Raw genomic sequence first — 22,106 nt, 5'->3', positions numbered from 1 at the left:
TAAGATATTTATGTCTGAGCCCGACCCGAACATCATTTCTAGATATCTGTCCAAACCTGGCCGGCCGGTATTGCCGGGTCACGACGGGCTCGGTTCGGTACGCACACGCGCACACGCGCACACACACACACACACACACACACACACACACACACACACACACACACACACACACACACACACACACACACACACACACACACACACACACACACACACACACACACACACACACACACACACACACACACACACACACACACCTGTGAATACAGGAGGAGTCTTTGAACAGGGCGGGGTTCCAGCTCAGGTAGATGACATCATAGTACTGACAAAGGTCCTCCCAGGCGATCCAGAAAACACCTGGAGAGCAACACGGAGCAAAACTTATGTATGATCAGTATTTGGTGGAGCGCCCTGCCACATCAGAAGCCCCGCTGCTGGGGATTGTACCTCGACTGTACGGTGATGCCCCATCCCTCATGTTTCAAACAGTAACGCTACGACACAGTAGGGCTGCTCGATTGAGGAAAAAAAAAGAAATCACAATTATTTTGGTCAATGTGAAATCACGATTATTTAACACGATTACTCATTGACATTTGGAAAGATGTTTCTGCTCCATGTCAGATTCCTCAATTCCGAACTGTTCCCAGACAACGGAATTTGCTCTCCCCTTCTTGCTCCTCTCCCAACCGCCATCTTTCCTCCTGCTGATTTTTTTAATGCCACCAGGTACCACAAATAGGACTCGCTGACTATTGGCTGAGTGAGTTTAGCCTTCGGGAGGGGCGAAAGTGTGAGGGTCACTCAGAACACAAGACAAAATAAGAGTTGACTTGCAAAAGGTAATGTGCAAAATAATTGCTTTTCTCCAATTCACTGTTTTTGTGATCATTGGGAGCCAAAATCAAAATCACAATCAAAATGTTATTAATTGCACAGCCATACGACACAGTAAGAACTAGTTTTGCTTTGACAGACCCTCCTCAAAAGCGCGCTGAAGGAAGGTCTGGCTACTCCACATAGCATTCGGGGACGGGAGGAAAGCATGCTCTGGTTTAATGGCATTTCTTTAAACCAATCAGAATAGTCATTGGTTGGCGCTAAACTCCGCACATAGACGCTGCAAAATAATTGTGTGAGAGGAAACTCCGATTGGACAGATAGTCTAGCTAGCTGTCGGGATTTACCCTGCAGAGATCTGAGGAGCAGTTAACCATAGTCCTCACAAATCCACCGGAGTTTAAAATTCCAACACCAAGAAAGCGGAAGGAAACGGAAAATACAGTACATGCATCCGGCGGAATTTCCTGCAGCACCAGAGCAATCCCAGAAGTGGAACTTCAAGGATATATAGACTAAGTAAGAACTGACCTTGGATGATATAAAAAAGCAGATTTCCCTGAGTTTCTATTCTTTTTTCGTGATTTGACTGATGCTCCACCATTTGTCACAATGAGCAACAGCACCAAATAACACACAATGGAACATTTTGGGGTAGGAGGTAAAAAAGGTTTTCAGTCCATATTGTAGGTGTTGCATTTAGGAAAAGAACACATGAATACCATTGTCAAACTTCTGTGCCGTTTTGGGGTCAAAGTTGAGGTATTTGAGGAGTTCGGGTGTCCAGTTCTTCTCGTCACGCTCGCTGTAACGGCCCTTCCACCGCAGGTGACTCCACGGATTCTTCAGCTGCAGGAAACGCATTCCCTACGAGAACAACACACCTGCTTAAATAATGGCACTTAGATGCAGAAGATGGGAGGACTGGCAATGTATCCACTGGCCATACAGGATGTGGATTTACCGATTGAACAGCGGTTAGTAAAGTCATGCTTGCTATAGTCTTTGCTTCATTTTAGTGTTAAACTATTTGCATAAGAAACTGTGCATCCATTTCGGTTTCTCATGTGATAATCATGATTATCACTGACCTTGTGGAAAGCACCGAAAACCCCTGAGGACAGGAGGCGTCAAGCTACTGTTAAAGACTATCGGCAGTCACTTTCTGTACTTCTGCTGAAGTGCTGTAAACTGACTCTACTTGCTACAAGTAAACTAACTTAAGAGAACTCCAGTGATTCTGTCCATTCTTTGATAAATAATTATCCTAACAACAGCTTTCATTTGGGTGGTGGGAAGGGCTTGGTATAGTCAATGATTCCCTGAATCGTTTCGATTACATTTTCAATTAAATTTCATTTAATAAAACCAATTTTCACTTAGAGCACCTTTAAGAACTGACGAAAAAAAGGTTTGTTTTAAGTACTTAATACATAACAGCACTTACATTATATTAACATATTAAAAGATCCATTTCAGGATTTTATTAATGGATTTAAGATCACTCAAACAAAGATCGATTTTAATCGGACAATCAGTTATTTTAACCCAGCCCTAGAGGTGGGTGACACTCACTTTACCATCACGCCGTTCAATTCAAATGCATCCGAATTCACTACTAACATCCATCGCTGCGTTCCAAATGTATCACTAAAGCTTATGTTTTCCATGTACCCTTTAAGGATAAATATAAAAGTGCATGCTGACACGGTAATGCTACTTTATTTATTCTAACCTTGTGATCCCTGATGTCAAGAACAGCGTAGGCGTGTGTTGGCACTAAACCCCATTTCTCCCCTTCTTCCTCTGTCATCACCCCCGTTGCCGTGGTGACAAGGACGTCACCCCTGTGAAACCTAGTTACAGGGAGAGAGATAAGAGAACAAAAGCAGAGATTAAGCCATATGTTCAGAGGGGAAAATAATGAGTTAAAAAGGACAATGAAACCTAGAGACAGACAGGCACACAAAGAGAGAGGGAGTGTGAGGAAAAAAGTAAACTAGGGAATAACTTTTTGCGTGCATGCTTGTGTGTTCCTCACCTCTGGTAGAGCATACGGAAAGTGTCATCCTTGCTGAATGACTGATTGTCTGAGTGCATAGCGATGCGTTCGGGGATCCAGCCGGTGAGCGCGTGCAGATCGATGTTCTGTAACAGAGAACAAATACAAAAGACTTTTTCCAAAGACCAAATTTCTCGACAAACATCAGACTTTGGTTTGCATTCAGCATTATGTCTGCTGAGAGCGGCTGGCCGACATATGCCCACCAATATTTTTGAAAACCTATTTTGCAGATTTGAGCAGTTTCAAAACCTCTCAAGACCTGGAAGTGACTCAGATGGGTTTTATTACAAACATGTAGAAAGACTTGCCAAGTCTTTCTAATTTAACCAAAGATACATAAATGACTATTTGAATACCTTTAGCTCGGTCACACAGATTTTTGCTCCAAATTATTTTTTTGATCACATTTATCTGGGTCTTCTAGTGGTGGACTCTATGCAGTTTGAAAAAGCCTAACAAGCCAGACCCACATCAAGATGTAGGGTCTGGGAACTCACCTTTGACAGGGCTCAATCCGAGGGGCGGGATAAACGGTTGTCTTTCAAATTCCCTCTGCACGCTATAGGATAGCGCTACAACGAGGTAGAGCAATGCTAGTTGATAGATTAAACTTTTGCCGTATCCGGTCGGCAAAACTCCGAAAACATCTTCCTTTTTTAAGAATGACTTCAGTGCCGTTCTTTGTTCTTTTCTCAAAGAAAAGCTTAACTCCAAGTCTTCCAGAGTCGCGGCTAAAGCCGATTCGAAAGATCGCTGTTCGGCAGCAGCAGCAGCCATCTTCTTTGTTTTTAAATAGAAAGGAATTTTCTTGTATTTTATTTTTTTATATTTAGAATTTAATCAAGTAGCAGGGAATTCACGCAGAACCGTCTCAACTCTGCCGTCATTATAGTCTTCGCCTGCCCACCGACTCTATACACGATGTGATCGGCCTGACCCGGCCCGGGGTTTGGTTTTTCCGAAACCGCTAGGGTGCGTCTAGATTTCTAGGCTAGGTTTGTCCACCTTCACTCACCGAGTTGGAGCCAGGGAAGTCGTAGCCTCCCATCACCTTCATGTAGGCCTTCTCTATCAGGGAGACCCAGAGCTCGTTCCTGTTGCTGGAGTAGGAGCACAGCAGCTCCCCGTTGTGATCCACCGGCAGGTAGTCGTCTATAATCACCTGCAGCGGGGGCCAGAGGCAGGTCATAAAGATGAGTTGGAAGGATGATAAAAAGATCAAGACTTTAACTTAGATACTTGTCTATATCCTGAGAGAGTGTGTGTGTGTGTGTGTGTGTGTGTGTGTGTATTTAGTATATGTGAATAGGAGAAGAATTTTAAACGTGCCTTAAAATGTAAGATATAGTTGATAGTAAATTGATTAATAAATCAATGAAACTGTTATTAACTAAATAAAAACTGATGTTTTACTTTGCATTTTTAATTAATTCAGCTGCCTGATAATATGCAATTCACATTTCTGCAAATTAGAGCTATATTGTGTAGTTTCTGTCGCCCCCATTAGGAATTCAAAGTTATGACAACAACACTGTCAGCGTGTCCACATGATACAAGCCTTACGCGATCGTGCACCACCCCCACCCGTCCTCCACGCAGTTGCTAGTATCCAAGGAGGACACAGAGGATTAAAACAAACAAACATGATGGACTCTTCAGAAGAGGTCATTATCTTTGCTCAAGTTTGAATGTAACAAAAAGTTACACAATTAAATTGTAAGCCCATTCTTACGGTTAGATTTGCTTTCCTAATGTTTTGGCAAGTGTAGCACATTCACTTGTTGAAGAACTATTTTGACAGCAAAAGAGATCAATTCTCTCAGTTATCCTTTCCATTCACAAACAGAAAAGGAGGAATATTTGCAAGCCACTACTACTGGCACCTTTTGTCAATATGTGTGTAGAGCATGCATTTATAAAGTGCTATATTCTCCTGCTGTATGTTGTGATTTGTAGCTCCCCCTTAGTGTTTTATCTCTACAGGTGGACAGGCTCCACAGGTGAACAGGCTCTACCGGTGAACAGGCTGTGCCAATTTGTCTTTTACCTTTCTGGGAACTCCGTTGATGTGAAGCTTGACCATGTACTTCCCACAAGGGTTATACTCTGGTTCCCCTCGTCTGTTCTGGGGGAAGATGACGCTGTAACACACAAGAACACACACACACACACACACAATATAAATATTAAAATGTGTTAATTAAGATAAACCCCTTGAGATGTATCATCTGGTTTTCGAGAGGCTTCTCGCACCCTAAGTGATAATCATACCCCTAGACCAACAAGCCACCTATAGAAGAGAACCTAGAAGAACAAACACACTCAATTAAAGTCTAAAAGGTCAGATCTTATCTTTATCTTAATTTTTGAATATGCATATGCTCATAGCATTTGTTTCTTCCTTTATTTAAAAAGTGAGAAACTGCTTTTTATTGAATATTTAAAATAAGACAATCAAAGTCCCAAATATTCAGAAAAAGTATTAGAGAAACGTGAAAAATGTATTGGGGCTGACTTTAAACTCAGAAACTCAATTGAGTACGCAAACACATTTTTACATATGGCCCTAATCCTCCTCACTACAAACATAATGGATGTGATGCTGATTAGTTCTCCACGCATTGTTTAGACAATGTGTTTTACAATTAATTTTGAACTACTAGGTCATCAAATGTTGTTTGTTTAAAGGACAATTCCGGCGCAAAATGAACCTACGGGTTAATAACACGTGTACCGAGTCGAATGTTCTCTGGGATGTTTTCATGCTAATCTAATGTGTCTCTAGCTTGAAACCAGCTACCGCAAACCGGTGTTTAGCTGCTAACACTAGCTTTCGGGGCACAGGGTCAGTCATGACCAGTCGAACGACGAAGGCCGTGCAACCAGTAACCAGTAACATAGCTCAAACAGCGTTCGTGATTCCACTGGTCATGACTGTTATCCAAGATGGCGGCCGCATGTAAACATTAACGCTACGGTCTTTATAATTGGTCTGTACACTTACAAAGTTCTCAAGGCTTCGGTTTGCATGCAGGGACCCTCATTATGCTACCGTTGAAGTGTGGTGCTATTTTGAGCCTTGTTAGTGGTATAAAATAGTGATTTACCTTGTGCCCCAAAAGCTAGCGTTAGCAGCTAAACACCAGTTTGCTGTAGCTAGTTTCAAGCTACAGACACATTCGATTAGCATGAAAACAGAACCCAGAGAACGTTCGACTCTGTACACATATGTTATTAACCCCTAGGTTCATTTTGCGCCGGAATTGTCCTTTAAGACAAAATATGACAATACATGGAATATTAAAAGCTGAATATTTTATGTTGGTCTGAAACAAAAGCACAAAATACTGCCACTTCATGAGAAAAACTTACCATATGTACACGTATCTGCCTTCAAAAAGCAATACACATCAAACATAAAGAATATATACAGTACCTGGTGATGAGTTTCTTGTTGTAGCGCCTCTCGTACGCCGCGCTGATGGCTAGCGACGCCACAAACGAACAGTCAGAAACCACCGTCTGGACAAAAGGAGAGAGGATCACATTAATTATATTAGTCAAAGTTAACTTTTTAATGTGTGTGTGAACCTCTAAGCTGCATTTGTATCCTTACATATTACAGAATACATTGACGTAAAAAAACCACAAAACAAGTTTGACAGTAAAACACATTTAACATTTAATATTGTTTGGAACTTGAGAGTTAAATGTTCATACTCTATCGTTCCTACCATGGAGATCCTGATCTGTGAGAACGCTGTGCCCTCTACTGTCTGAATTTAAACAAGTTCATACATCCAGTAAATACAAAAAAAACGTACTAAATCCACACTCAGACTGACACGGCTGCACGAGTCAACCAAACTGAAACTGAAATCATGGGCGCAAAACACACTACAGGTGCCAAATCCACTACCACTGAGAATAAAAAGGATGTGCTCGTTTTTGCCAGAAATTAGTGTGTTCAATGGACTGTAAAAAAATAAGTGCGTTCGTAACTGTACCAGTAAACACACTCGCTCGCTCTCTTGGGTGCTTGCTTCCAGAGGAAATACACAATAACTATTAAAAAAACAAAACAATCTGAAGACTGTTATTAAATCAGTCACTTTTCAAGCACATAATTAATGGCATTAGTGCCAGCGTAAACCCTCAGAGGTTGATGACTGTCAGGCATTAGTGATGCCATTAAAAATTAACCGGTGCAGAGCAAATTAAAGTATAACTAGATGGGGAAAATATTTATCATTAATAAACATGATGATATATGAATAGTTTACAAGCAAAAGCCTGCCAAAGACCCTACAATACAATAAAAGAAAGTTGAGAAAGTGTAAGTGTTCAGCATCTGGCTGGATCCAGTGACTGTGGCTGCTAATCTGACCTGTTTGATGCTGAAGCTGGACACAGACATAATCATGGTGGGGTTATTGCAGATCTCGTCTGGCCGGACCCAGCGGGAGAAGATGGCTTTCTGTTTGGGTGACAGTGCCAGTTTCCCTGTTTTGTCCCTGTTGAGAAGAATAAAACAAAGAGTTAAAAACTGTGTTGAACCAATTAGTTCAGATTCACCAACACAGCCAGCCACTCATTCTCTGTTTGTCCAACACACCAAAGTGCATTCAAAACCAACAGAATGACTGGGTGGTGATGGTGCAGTGGATATAAAATAATCAAAGTACACCTCTTATAATTTTTTTTCCCAAAGATGGTTTCTGTCATTTTAGGTAGTTATGATCACACTGATTGGTGGTTTGTTCAAGTGTTCATTTTTCTGATCAGATTGTTTTTTAATAAGTTATTTGATGCTATAAAAAAAGGCTGAAACTTCATGATTGAGAGCTGGGATTGACAGGGTGTTCTATTTGTACTCGGAAGTCGGATTTTCCGAGGTCAAAGTAGGAAACACTCCCCGCTGACCTCGGATTTCCGAGATTGGAACTCAGGCAACCACAGAGTATCCCAGGCTCAAAATCCAGCATGGCTGCCCCGTGCATCAACAGTTGTGAAAGCTGTAGTAACATACAGTTAGCACTTCTGTCTTATTTGTGTCTCATGTAATCAGTCGTACACACAGTCTGTCCATCTTCTACCTGTGGACATGTTGCTACGCTGTTTTTTTATGAAAACATTATTGTTATATGTACATGTTTATACATGTTATAAACTGGTATTGCTAACAATGGCTAACCGGGCTAGAGCTAATGAAAACAATGAAAAATCCGACTTGTAAATGGAACGCATTCAACTCGGGTGTGACGTCATTCCCAGCTTCAGGATTCCGAGTTCTGAGGTAAATGGAACGCACTATGACTCGAGATTGGTCGGGCTGGTGTGTAGGCGGGACTTTGATACCGAGGCTACACCGTCCGATTACTACTGCACAGATTCTGGCTTTAAAATTACAATACGGCATTGCCCGCATCTGGGATATTTTGGCTTCACTTTTCTACAGTGGTAAGATGCAAGATGCGGAGACACGCGTCCAGCTTTAAATCCAGTCTATGGTTTAGACTTTTTAAGAGAGATCACCCGTGTTTCCTGAAGCATTTCTGGAGCTTTTCAGGCATCCGTCAGGAACACTAAAGCATTCTAATAAAACCCAAATTTTGTTGTTGTGACACGTGTATATTTTACATGTTAGGCACATTGATAGAAACCTTTTAGTGTCCCCCAGAATAAACAGATACAGATACATTTATTAATGACTACATTAATAAAAACTACACTACACAGCAGAAACCTTTTGAAAAGTTGGCATTTCAGTTTTTTTGTTTTTTTTCTTAACATATGACAGATACGACTTTAGAACTACTGAATCACCTGTTGCTATGTTACAAACAGTGCTAACACAGATAACAAAGCATTTTAATAAAATGGAAGGACAGATGTAGAGGAAGAACAATTCTGAACTGAATTTCAAAATGTAAAGCCGATCCTTGGCTGGATCGTGTAACAGCTTGAACGGCATAAATTTGCTTTGACACGGTGCTGCTAACCTGGAAGAACACATTAAATAAAATCATAATAAAAAACTCACGAGAAAGGGACAGGAAAGGCAAATCTTTCCCTCAGGTCCACACTCATGAAGGGCACATAGGCTATTCCATTGATAGTAGATGTACTCCTGAAAAAGAAGAAAGAAAAGGTTTTGGAGTTACAGAGCAGCTAACGGTGGAATATAGTCAGTACTGTAGCATGTGAGAAACTCTTTCAGACTTGTCTTTGGTGTGATAAACATTTATTTTTCTGTGGCTGTCACACCACCACCAGACAGCGCCAGAGTAATTCATTTGTTTTGCACTTTTTTTCAAATTTAACAGGATTCTTCTAAATGTAACAGATTTCCCACTTAAAAAAAAATGTACAGGACATTTTTAATGACCAATACGTATGTTTATATTTATTTGGTGGAAGTGGGTTAGTCTGTCAAAGAAGATGCTACTAGTGAAATATTCCACTAAATGGCTAAAGGAAGTCCTAAACTAAATTGGTAATCATACATTAACTTTGTTTCTTTTTCAGTCCAGTTTTAATATAAAAAATTAAGTCACATTGTCTGAATAGTTTGTATTTGATGTCCCCTTTAAAAGCCTTTTAACAGTCACACATTCACCAACAATCACATATTCAGGCACTGAGAATGCAATGCATGCTTTTTCAAATTTATCTCGTCTCCATCTGAAGTCTCAAAGCCCGCACTACCAGGCTCAGAAACCGTTTCTTCCCCCAAGCTGCCACCCATCTGAACCTGGCTGTCCGCCGGACTTTAAAGTGGTTACACACCAACCAGACGGCCGACCCTTGGCAGAAATGATCAGTCGCGTCCCCGAGGTCCAAAAAGTGCCACATAATACACCAAAAAGACGAGACGAGACGTAATACATCTCTATAACAGCAGGCGGCGCTAATCTGTAATGTTGCCCAAGAAATGAAAACCGGCAGCTGATTGGACGAATGCGTCACATGGGTTTGTTTTCTCCGGAAATTCAAAGCCAGACTGTCATGGCGGCTCGTTCAGAATATGATCTCATATTGTACTAAAATAGTTCACTGAAACGTCTTTCTGAAAACATTTTAAGCGAGAAATAGGCCGTGCAGTTGCTGAATCTGTCTTCATTTCAGATCAACAAAGATTTTCGTCAGATTTTGAGAGACTCTAGTCACCTCATTCCTCTGCCGGCGACTGAAAATGTCAGGTCGGCCAAAATGAAGGCCGACAGCCCCCCGGACTGACAACGGCACGGGACACACCGAACAGATTCGCGTCACTGACCTCGCCAGACTGTCTAACGGCCGATAATCGACTAAGTGTGTCTCGGCTATTACTTAGATCCCTCCCCTCTGCCCCTTCCTTCTCCTGTCACTGCACTTTAAAGGCCCTGACACACCAACCCGATAATCGGCCTGTCGGACAGTCTGGCGAGGTCGGTGACTCGAGTGTGTTTGGTGCGTTCCGTGCCGTCGTCCGTCGGAGGGGCCGTCAGCCTTCATTTTGGCCGACCTGACTTGCCGGGTCGGAGGGCGGGCAGGCGGTCTGAATGACCAATCTGATTGGTTGAGTGCTAACCCGGAAACGGCCGTAGGGTTGGTGTGTCAGGGCATTTATATATACACTATACCATTTGCAAAAGTACATTTACAAAATGTGCACGTTTATAATATAATGTAATTCACAACAATTCTGAGTATGTAAATGTTTATAAAGTTAATAATGTCTTGTTTTTTAATCTACTGTGTATGCGCACGGTTTGTTGGAAAGCAATGACCTACATTTCGTTACATATGTGCCTGCACATTGTGTCAATGACAACTAAATTGAATTGAATCAGTATTAAATCGATCGTCAGTATTTATACAGCAATCACAATTTCAATACAGATTGAAAACTTTTCCACGCAACTAATTGCTTTGATCAACTGTCTTTGTCCAGGATCAGGTGTAAATCCTTCTAAAAGTCATATCATTGGACGAGAGATTACACCAGCCGCCTCACCTGAGCACCTCGATCTCCTCCGACGTGTAGCGCTGACCCTGGGGCTCGCTGGACTGCACCGCCCGGACCGGCTGGGCTTGTTGTCGGTCATTGAGGCTGAAGTCTGGCCCGAGGGGGAAGAACTGGCGGACCGGCCCCACAGAACTGGCACCGCTGCTCGGCTTGGCTCCAGCAGGCCCCGTCTTGTCCTGAGTTGGAGTTGACTTGGACTGGGATTCTTTAAGACCCTCCGCCCTGACAGAACATAGGGGAGAGGTTTGTTTAATTGAATCTGGAAAAATAAAGTCAGTTATTTCTGGCAATAACAGAAAAATAAAATGACTATAATTTAGATTCAAAGTTATTTAATTAATTTTGTTTGTTTGTTGTTTCTTCTTTCGTTTCTTTCGTACTGCTAATGTTCTGGGTTATTTTATGGATTTTATAGGATAGGCCAAAATAAGCCTTCATAGGCTTCAGCCTGTTCCTTTTTCAGTTGTTGATTGCGATTTATATTATGTGAAAAGGATTGGGGTAAACGTGCATAATAATGTTTTTGTCAACTGCATATTCACACAAATTGTCATGCTTTGTTCATTATAATGTAAATGTCCTAATAATACACCATTCCCATTTATGTGAATTAAATAAACTCTTCATTCATTCATAAAAAAGAAGAAAACATTTAAAGTGCTCATATTATGCCGTTTGACTTTCCCCCTTTCCTTTATTGTGGTATATCTTTTTTGGGCACGTTATAGGTTTACAAAGTGAAAAGGCCCAAAGTCCACCCCAAAGGGACTTACCATCTCCAACTGAAAACACTGTTTACAAACTGCTCCAAACAGCTCTATTGTAGTCCAGCCTTTACTTCAGAGACCAACGTGGGTCACTTTGTAACACATGTTATAATGCTCACCTAGCTGCTAATAGGCACTCCCTCATACTCTGCTTCTGACTGGCTAGTAGTCCTTACCTAGGTACGGAGCATGTGCGACTCCCAACAAAAATGGAACAGAAGTGAGATGCCTCACTCTGTAGATAAAACAGAGAGCTCAACACACAGGGTGAAAAGAGGAGTTGCAGCAATGTGCAGTTCAACAAATATATGGTGTTTTTTTTTAAATTAAACCATGTAACCCTATTCTGATACAACCTCTAAATACAATAATGAACCTGCAAATGAGCATAATATGAGCACTTTAAGAAAAAAATCCACAAAACAATGATAACAACTTTTTTATATTTCAGGGCCTCATTTAGCCTCATTCAGTGGGGATTCTAGCTCACAACGAGAGGACTAATGCTAATTTTCTAATAAGTACCTGTCTAAAGCTTGACGTGCCAGCTGCTTCAGCTTGGTCTGCAGCGCCTGGTCTGTCGTCTCATTGGACTGTCGCAAACACAGAAGGAGAAACAGATGTGTAAAGGTTAGTAGAGCTGTAACAATTCAAAATGTCACCGTTCAATTAATTGTCTCAGCAATGATTGCTATTAACAATATAATTGTCTCTTTCGGTCAAATTTTAAAATGTTTATTTTATTCATTACTTTTTCAAACAAATTAAAGTTTTGAATGAATCCCAGGATACATCATCTGGTTATTTCACTGTCATGCTACCCAGATAATGTAATAACACAGGTACACAGCCCTTAAAGTAATCTCTTTGTTATCATAGAACATTTTTTTCTAACTGTATCCCCCCCCTTGTAATTTCTGTTGCTATGAACGTGTATATGGTGACGTTATTTGTGCCAACAACTAACTATAAAAAGAATAATTAAAATATATAGTCCGACCAATGTAATGTAATTAGAATTTGACATATCTAAACTAAATCAACAATTATCAGTCATATGCCTTAAGACCTTAGCTAATATTAGCAATTAATTGTGGTTAAACAAAGAAACCGCTATTATGTATAAAAAAAAAAGAAAAGAAATTGACATTCAGACAATTATGTAATAATTGTTACAGGTAGAGCTGGGCAATATATCGATATTATATTGATATATCGACTAGATATCGTCTTAGATTTTGGATCGTAATATGGCATAAGTGTTGTTTTTTCCTGGTTTTAAAGGCTGCATTACAGTAAAGTGATGTCATTTTCTGAACTTACCAGACTGTTGTAACTGTTCTATTATTTGCCTTTACCCACTTAGTAATTATAGCCACATTACTGCTGATTATTTATCAAAAATCTCATTGTGTAAATATTTAATGAAAGCACCAATAGTCAACACTACAATATCTTTGGTGTATTTGGTCAAAAATATCGTGATATTTGATTTTTTCCATATCGCCCAGCCCTAGATACAGGCCTAAAGGTTAGTCACTGTGACTGAGATAGTGCTGACGAAGAGAGAGAGAGAGAAGAGAGAGCTACCGTGCTTATGCATAGCTCCACAGCCTGGGTGTACAGTTCAATGGCTTCATCATCATTTCCCTTCTCGTCTTCCTCGAAAGCCTGGGTGACCAGGAAGTGGGCTCGCTCCAGGTCCACATGCTGCCGCGATTTCAGCGGGTCGCTCTTCTGGGCCTGGACTGGGGTCAAAGGTCAGGGGAAGCAGTGGTTAGTAGAGAACAGAACAGATACTTTGTCGAGAGATCCTACGTTCGGCCCTCTAATGGCCCTGCTAATATTGTTGCATTTGCATGTTTTGGCTTCGAAAACATTTCATTTACACAATTCATTCAACCATGGCTGGTTGGACTGGGATCCAGTTTAAAAAGGACAATTCCGGTGCAAAATGAACCTAGGGGTTAATAACACAGGGTACCGAGTCGACCGTTCTCTGGGATATGTTTTAATGCTAATCAAATGTGACCAGTTTTAGCGCAAACTGCTAATTAGCTTGTAACACTAGTGGTCAGGGCAAGGGTTAAGTAAAAAGAAAACGCTATTTCTACACCACTAAAAACTACTAAGAAGGCTCAAAATAGCACCACACTTCCACGGTAGTAAAATGATGGTCCCTACATGTAAACTGAAGCATTGAGAAGTTTTTAAGTGTACAGACAGTTTAGAAAGATAGTTTAGAAAGACAGTACCGTTCACGTATACAGGCAGGCGCCATCTTGGGAAAACAACCAGTAACCAGTAACATAGCTCAAGCACGGCGCTTGTGGTTCGACCTTTAAGAAGGGATTAAGGTGCTGTTCAATCTTCTTATCTAAACGACCCAAAATGCCACAGTCCGCCATCAAGACTCAGACTGAAGCTCTGCCTATTCACGTTTCTTCTTGCTTAACAGAAGACAATGTGTGAGGGGATGCTGAAACAGGATCTAAGCTAGTGTCTTTGATTTTATAAGTTACGTGTTCACAATTGAATCTAATCTTTTGAATAATACTGAAGTAGCACTTATACTAAGTTGACAGTTTATTAGGGTGCACCAAGTCAAAATTGATGAAGGCTACCACAGCAGCCCTGCAACAAATCCTAGTTAGAGATATTCTATTTCTTGTTGAAACTTCTTTCAATAGGTGTGGATTCAACTGTATGGTCATGTTGGAGGCTGCAGTTTGTGCTGCTGTTGAACTGGATTGTGTTACACTGAGAGGTTGTTTCTGATATTTTTTCCACCCCATATGTAACGACGACGGTGGAATCATTTGGTTTCAAAAGAGTAGAGTTATTCTTAAGCTACAGCACTTCTTCCTGTAACCAAATCAGGACTGGGTAGCCTAGTTCACTTTTTCTGGATGCATTAAAAAAGTAAAACTTTATAACTTTAAAACAGCAGTAACAATCCCTCCCACAGTCTATGTGGTCACACCCATGGGCACACCACACACAAGCACACACACTTGCACGTACACGCACACACGCATGTACCCATAGTGTCAACAGTCATGGAAAAAAGTAGTCAGACAGCAAATGAGAAAGGATGTCTTCAGGGCCTATTCAGTTACAGTCCGGAACAATTCCTGACTTATTACTAATCACAAGCACCTCACCGCTTAAAGAGACTAAAAATCTGATTTGTTTACCTTCAGGGGGACAGTAGTTTGAGGGATGAATAATAACATCTGACGCTGGAAACACAGCAAAGACAGAAAAACTCCTGCTGTTCATGTCTAACTGAAACCGTTCAAATTCACTGCCTAAGTGTCCATTTTCATGATATGTATTTTGGCTTTTTGTTTGTCTTCCGTGTTTTGAGTTCCCAAAAAGAATGCATTGGCAATGCAATGCTGCGTGTATCTTTCACTCTAGTTGTGCAAGCATGCAAATCAAAATGCAGTCTCAGCTCAACTCTGATGATGAAAACTAGGAACAGCAAACTAAAGCAGTGGATCCGCAGAGTGTTTTATCAGGTGAGCTTACCAGCATTGTGGAGGGCTTGGACTCGATCCAAGTACTCGTTCACTTTGTCCTGGATTCCCTCCAGTTTGGACCCTGCCATGCCAGCATATATCAGGGCCTGGGCTGCCTCCTACAGCAAGAAAATCCCAGAAAATGCAGTTTCAAGTTATTTATTGCCATGCGCACAACAACTACAGAGAAGCCTTGGCAATGAAAATCAACCAAATAAAAAATAGAATCCAAGACAAAATAGTGCAGAGCTGGAGTTAAAATATAGATATATAATCAGTGGTGGAATGCGAGTACATTTACTCAAGTACTGTAGGTACCATTTCCAAGAACCCACGTGTCCTTATGTGTTTGTTTTTTTAAGTATATTTTTTATCTTGTTTTGTTTTTGTCTTACCTTAATCTCTTTTGGCTGTCTATGTTTCCCTGTACTTCACTTTGTTGTGTATGTTATCACTTTCTTTTACTATAAAAAAAGTACAATTTTGAGGACTGCTTCAAATGTGTACTTACTATCTTACTTATTTACTTTCACTTGTAACAGAGTATTTTTACACTGTAGTTAGTTTTCCTTAAGTAAAATATCGGAATACTTCCTCCACCACAAATTCCTTTGTGGTAGACAGTATTTCCAAAACAGTAATGTAAACACAAGAATTAATAAAATTATATAAATGCAGAGATGTATAGGTAAACAGCAGCCTACAGTATATAAAAGGTAAAGTGACATTATGAACGTAGTGGTTATAAAAAGACATAAAGCTCTTAATCGGCAGTCAGTGACAATCTCAAAGCTTTATTATAGATTGATGTTACTATAATTTGATAAACATACAATTAAGTGAATCCAAAGTGGCAAACTACAGTACATTACGCAAGTGAAAGTGAATGTTTACCTCTAGCTAGGTAAGATGAGCTAAGGCTCGATGGTGTTTTAAGCCCTCAACGTCAACTTCACGGCAGCGCTGCGACCGTCGACTTCAAGCATGGATGTATTAAGAGCTAACTGTCTATAAGAGACTTCAAGGCACCTAACCATTGCCTAACCCTAGTGCCTTCCACGCAGCGCTGCCTGGAAGACGACGTTGGGGGCTTAAAACACCAAACACCTGAGCTAAGACAGTGCTAACGTTGACAGGTAGCAGCTAAGTGTATAGCCACATACCTTATAATAAAATACAGCCTCGTTATATTTGCCGCTCTGGTCATAGGTGACAGCTGTTTTGGCAAATTTGACAGCATCGAGCTCCAGTGCCGAGCAGTCCATGCTGAACACAAAATTGTTGACAGAGTGACAAGCTAACTAGCTAGCTACCGTGGTTCGCCAAATTTACGAAATTGAAAGACTTTCACTCGAAACACAGTTCGCTTCGTCAACTCGGACAAAACATAGTAAAGATGATACTGACAAGCGTCCTTAATCCAGTTGCCAAAACTGGCTATTTCAAGTTTTGCTTAATCTTTTGACAGATGACTGCTGTACTAGCGGATACCAAAACAACCATGTTGTTTCCGGGAGACACTTTTTTTTTTCAATCTTTATTGAAAATGACATTCAAATACACAAACACTGCAGACGTGAAAGCTATGTGACGTGTAACGTTTCTCAACGTAATAATGGTAAGAAAAGTAATATAATTTAAATAAAAATAATAACAACAAAATAGAATTGTAGTCTCAGGCTTTGTTATGCTAAAATATAAAGAACTACATTTAAAATGAGCTGTTACAACATGCTACCAGAAACGTAAAAAAAGTGCCCCCATTGACTGTTTTCTTTTTTTAATAGCACATGAAAAGAACATTAACAGAACCTAAATAATAATAGGCCCATTACTTAATTTTTTAAATCTTGACTCAATAGACATTATCACAGTATTTAACATTCATATTCACAATATCCTAAATGTTAATTATACAGCAAGTTTTGAAGGAGTTAATGTTTGCCAGCGAGGTGACACTAAAATAAGAGGTTTTGTACACAATACAGTACATGCTTCTGGACATTATTTATCCATATTTTACACACTGTAAAATTGTATAGGCAGGTACTTTTACAACTTATCTGTACATATATTTATATATATATATACATTTACATTTACATTTCATTTGGCTGATGCTTTTAATGTCGCCACATGTAAGTGCATTTTTTTGTAGCCATATATACGTTTGTATTTATGTTTATGGAACAAATTAACAAAAGAAAACAAACATGTAGAAGTTTTTTAGGTTATCCAATTCAAAATATCACCTTTATAAAATTTGATGAAGCAATTTTACATCTATTTTAATTTCCTACTTTTCTGGAAATATGATTTTCTTAAACTTCTAATGCATTGGGAATAGAAATCCTGTGAATACTCAATCAAAAGGTATTTCTAATATACTTGAAATGTATTTCAGTTGACGTGCATTTCTTGATTTCATTTCTGAGACAGAAATGTATTTTTTAAACTGCGGTTCAGCTATTTCCAAAAAGTTCACATCCTCATTGGCCATACCCACAGTGTCCTTAGCACCTGTTCCTCCGCACTTCCTATAACAACCAAATCTGCATTTTGTCTTCGGCAGTTGTTTTGAGCCTTTTCCAAGGTTCTTTGATCAGGACTGTTATTAATTGCATCTGAACTCAAGTCCCTTTAATCTGAGCAATATGAAAGAAAAAAAACCTGTGGCAGCATCTTTATTTAAGAGCTTTATTGGTGCAACCTGATAATAAGGAATTACAATTGTCTAAGCTCTAAGTAATAAATGCATAGACTACTTTTTCTGCATTATTTTCAGAAAGGATGTGCCTATACTTTTTGCAATGTTACACATGTTGGAAAAAGAAAGCCCTTAAAGTTTGTTTTATGTGAGCGTTAAAGGATATATCCAAAGATAACTCAGAGATTCTTACAGTGGTGCTGGAGGCCAAGGTCAATGTCATCTAGAGTAGCTGTGTTTTAAGATTATGAGCTTCAGAGGTGTTTGGGGCCAAGTTTAATAACTTCTGTCTGGGTTTAACTTAAAGATATTGTAGGTCATCCAGGATTTTATATCAGGTCATTCACCAACAGGCAAAAAAAAACACTTCTTGGTTTCATCCAGCTTGATTGATAGATATCTTGATATATTGATAGATAACCAGATGATGGTTATCATCTGCATGACAGTGAACGTTTTTGGAAAATGTTGCTAATAATGTTGCCTGAAGGAAAAATATATAAGGTGAATAAAAGTGGTCCAAGCACAGAGCCTTGTGGAACACCATGGCTAACTTTTGCGTGTCTGGTGGATTCATTGTTAACATGAACAAACTGAGATCAAGGTGATGAATAGGACTTAAACCAGCTTAGTGTGGTTCCTGACAATTATATTTTCTGGTCTCTGTAATTGGATGTTATAGTTAATAGTGACTGTGGTACTAACCTGTTGATAAATACATATTGATCATATCTCGTAAAGATGTGTTATCAAGGATAAAGCTTATTTAAGTAGTCTAGTTAACAGGAACTGAAGAAATATGTAAATGTAGTTATAGGTGAAGGTTGAAAGGAGAAAAGCAGCCTTAAATCACTGAACTGCCCCTTCTGCCTCTATTGTCTGCATTTGTGTCCTTCACTCGTTGCCCTGTGCACACCAGACATAATAAAATCAAACAGGTGTTTTGACATACTCTAATTTTAGGCCACCAGAATCTGTACTTTTCTGACTTTGTTCTCCCTGTGGTCTTACCATAAGAGACATGGCGGACATTAGACTTCCCCTTCACAACAACACGTTCTTATTGGCTGTTGAATTGATGAAAAAACGATAGTCACAACCTTGAAGCAGAAGTCCTGGTGTATTGTACCTGCTAAGTTGGAAAAAACGAAAAAGCAGGAGTCGACTAAAGACCTTCACAGCGGACCAGACCCTCATCCAGGACTGCAGCAGGACTTTGTTCAGGATGAAAAGAAATCCACACGGGGAAATTGGTAAGTTAAAATGTTCTGTTTATGTGTCTGCATGTAGGAAAATATCTACTATATGTTTATTTACCACAATGTTGTCTACATTTGTGTTTTATGTTCAGAGGAAATTGAAGAAGAATATGACTATATTAATGTTCCAGCCTGGACTGTGGATAAAGTGGCAGCCCCTCAAGGTACGTTTCACACATTTAATATTGTAAAGCATGATATCTATTTATCAATCATTATGTAAAAATAAAAAATGTAAAAGTGATGAAGATGAAAATGTGAACGTTTATAAGCTCTGCTTCTTTTTTTCTCAAAGCACCTTTGACTGTTAAATCAACATCATTAACTCAACTGAGTTCTTTTTCTCTCAGACCAGAGGTCTCTCTTCTTCTCTCAGTCTTTTCCACTGATAGCAGTGTGTTGGCTGATACTGTTAGTCATCATGGGCCTTCGTATCCACTGTGAGTACCACTGTCTTAGCTTGTTGTTGGTAGTCCTTATTTAAAGGACAGGTTCACATTTTGTGAAGTTTGTCAGATGCTCATATGTACATACAAACAGTTGTAATCCTTCCTCCTCCATATTGCTCATGATTAAAGATGTATTCCAAAGTTGATCTGAAGCTAATATGAGGCTTCAGCAGTCTGAGTTAGAGAAATCAAGTGTGTATCATCTAAAGTTACAGCCTTTTTAGTACACAGTTCACTCTGTGTTTCCCCAGACAGGATTTCTGCAGCAGAGTGATAGAAACACTAAGAAGACACTTCATAATAAAAAGACAGTGACTTTGGAAGATTAACACTTACTGAAATAGGACTGTGGACTTTGTCCCCTACCTCTTACATTGGAAGTACATTCGAAAGGCATCTCTTATTCAGGAATGATCAGAGCAAGAAAACACAGTTTTAATGTTCATAGAAACACCTGACTATTGTTTTAAGATAGATTTAAAACAAGTTAACCCATTCTGTAATGCCTTTTATTATAATGCAAAATACTTCCTTATCTGTTTGTTTTTGTATAAAATGTGTGTGTAAATCAACTTGCCTTGAAAAAAAGTGTCAGTCCATCACCTTTCTCTATCACTGTAGTCACTTCTGAAAGCAACGCCAAGCTGACGGCAGAAAACCAGCAGCTGGAAATACGGATGCAGCATCTGAACTCGACTCTACTGGCTGCACATGAAAACTTGGGGAGGTACTGCAACAATCTGACCGTCCAGTCTGATCTCCTGAAACACAACTGTACTGTCTTAGAAAGCAAGATCAAAGACCTGACTGCAGTGAACCAGCAGCTGGAGACACAGAGGAACAACTTAACAGAACAAGTACAAAAAGTGGAGACAAACTGGAATAAACTCAACATCAGCCGAGCTCAGTGGAGCATTGATGCCTACTGCCCCAGAGAAAATAACGGTATGTTTAGATCCAATTAATTAATTCCAAGAATAACCAATAATAATAATATCACAGTGCAGTAATGTTGTTTATTGGTTGGTCTCTGTAGTTTCAGTGAGACAGTGTAAAGCTTGTCAGGAGGGCTGGAGACTCAACCAGTCCACCTGCTATGTGGTTCATGATGCTGTTTCTACTTCTGGTCATAACACCTGGGAAGAAGCTCGAGAAGTATGCAGAAGAGAAAGTTCAGATTTCGTCGTTGTACATAATCAAGAGGAACAGGTAATGAGAAAACTGTGGGAATTTTGATGACACGTAAAATTGAAATGTATTTTCTGCAGGTCTGAACTCTCTGTGAGTCTGTAGATCACAGTGTGTTTATTTAAGGATAGTGTTTGAAGATCTGATAACTTTTTCTGTCTTGTCAGTATGCACTCAATTATTACAGCTGGTTCAGTACATCAACCATTGGATACTGGTTTGGCCTGAGATCTGAAGGTGGGAGATGGAAGTGGATTGATGGAAGTGATCTGACTGTAAGGTAAGAGACACATTCCTAAACACTTTGAATCATAAAATCTATCAGCCTTGATCTAAACATCATGTTCTTCCCTCAGCTACTGGATACAACAACCACGCTACAGGGTACCACAACACTACTGGACACAACAACCACCTCCTCCTACTGATGGTCAGTGTGCACTGTCTGTCCAGAACGTAGGATGGAGATCAGTGAGCTGTGCTGAGAAACAAAGATGGATCTGCAAAAAGAAGGCTTTATCTGTTTAAACACTGCAGTCAGACTTGAGAAGATTACTGGATACTCTGCATGATAATATTAACTGGCTTATAAATATCAAACCATGACTTCTACTTCACAATTTACAAAACTGTTTGTGTGTGTGTCTAAAGAAAAACACATATCAGATTAAATGTATAGTTGCTATTAGATACTGGATTTTATACCATGGTCTGGGTAAATACTCAATTCTGATTGGATGCAGGGTGTCCATTAAAAAAGTGATATAGGACACATACTAACAAGTTCTGGTGAAAACTGTTTAGCATTTTACAGTAATGCGCTACTTTAAAATAAAAATGAAATGTAAATCTGCTATATCCAACACTCTGTAGTCCTCTGAACATTAAAGGATGGTGCTAACACTCAAGCTGCAAGGAGTAAGTTACACCCTACACTGACTCTCTGAACTGACTTTGTTTCACGGCGATCATCTCTCAAAACTGTCCCTGTTCAGATACTTCAGGATGCGGCCAACAGTTGACATGGCAGATCATTTGTTTGTGAAAGTCTTGATGTTGATTTGGGGACAGTGACATTGCTGTATAGCCAGCTTGTGTTATGCGGTCAAATTATATTTACTGATTGTCATTCAGAGAGATCTAATCATGGAAATTCAAAATATGCAGCAATGAACAGTCTCTTATAACACATTGTCATTTCAAGACAAAACAAGGAAAAACCTTCAATTCCTCTTAGAAAAGCACACGGAATGACACTTAATAACACTGTTAATAGCAATAACTTTGACA

General features: G+C 39.7%; 2 protein-coding genes across 3 annotated transcripts in view; one reads left to right on the top strand and one right to left on the bottom strand.

Annotated features, from left to right (window-relative positions):
- The window catches only part of capn7 (calpain 7), a 31,818-nt gene extending 15,097 nt beyond the window's left edge, over positions 1 to 16,721 (bottom strand). Inside the window, exons 1-14 of one of the 2 annotated variants that reach the window (XM_028581509.1) lie at positions 16,377 to 16,721; positions 15,224 to 15,332; positions 13,280 to 13,437; positions 12,215 to 12,282; positions 10,911 to 11,144; positions 8,955 to 9,041; positions 7,299 to 7,425; positions 6,348 to 6,433; positions 4,959 to 5,052; positions 3,927 to 4,073; positions 2,888 to 2,994; positions 2,582 to 2,702; positions 1,569 to 1,713; positions 264 to 363 (exon numbers count right to left, since the gene is read on the bottom strand). In XM_028581509.1, the coding sequence (XP_028437310.1) occupies positions 264 to 363; positions 1,569 to 1,713; positions 2,582 to 2,702; positions 2,888 to 2,994; positions 3,927 to 4,073; positions 4,959 to 5,052; positions 6,348 to 6,433; positions 7,299 to 7,425; positions 8,955 to 9,041; positions 10,911 to 11,144; positions 12,215 to 12,282; positions 13,280 to 13,437; positions 15,224 to 15,332; positions 16,377 to 16,478 (1,685 nt within the window). In that variant the 5' untranslated portion in view covers positions 16,479 to 16,721. Of the gene's footprint in view, positions 1 to 263; positions 364 to 1,568; positions 1,714 to 2,581; positions 2,703 to 2,887; positions 2,995 to 3,926; positions 4,074 to 4,958; positions 5,053 to 6,347; positions 6,434 to 7,298; positions 7,426 to 8,954; positions 9,042 to 10,910; positions 11,145 to 12,214; positions 12,283 to 13,279; positions 13,438 to 15,223; positions 15,333 to 16,107; positions 16,192 to 16,376 lie in introns of those variants that run through there. The other variant, XM_028581510.1, reaches the window with a different exon arrangement.
- Positions 16,722 to 19,145: 2,424 nt separating this feature from the next.
- On the top strand, positions 19,146 to 21,417 carry LOC114556815 (asialoglycoprotein receptor 1-like). Its single transcript, XM_028579859.1, has 6 exons — positions 19,146 to 19,173; positions 19,272 to 19,343; positions 20,250 to 20,573; positions 20,665 to 20,837; positions 20,984 to 21,096; positions 21,173 to 21,417. The coding sequence occupies exons 1-6, from the start codon at positions 19,146 to 19,148 to the stop codon at positions 21,342 to 21,344; spliced, it is 882 nt and encodes a 293-aa protein (XP_028435660.1). The 3' UTR covers positions 21,345 to 21,417.
- The last annotated feature ends 689 nt before the right edge of the window (positions 21,418 to 22,106 follow it).

The sequence above is a fragment of the Perca flavescens genome, chromosome 6 (assembly GCF_004354835.1).
Source record: "Perca flavescens isolate YP-PL-M2 chromosome 6, PFLA_1.0, whole genome shotgun sequence".
Taxonomy (NCBI): Eukaryota; Metazoa; Chordata; class Actinopteri; order Perciformes; family Percidae; genus Perca; species Perca flavescens.
Note: the sequence above shows the minus strand (reverse complement) of the source record. Positions and strands in the feature narration are given on the sequence as shown.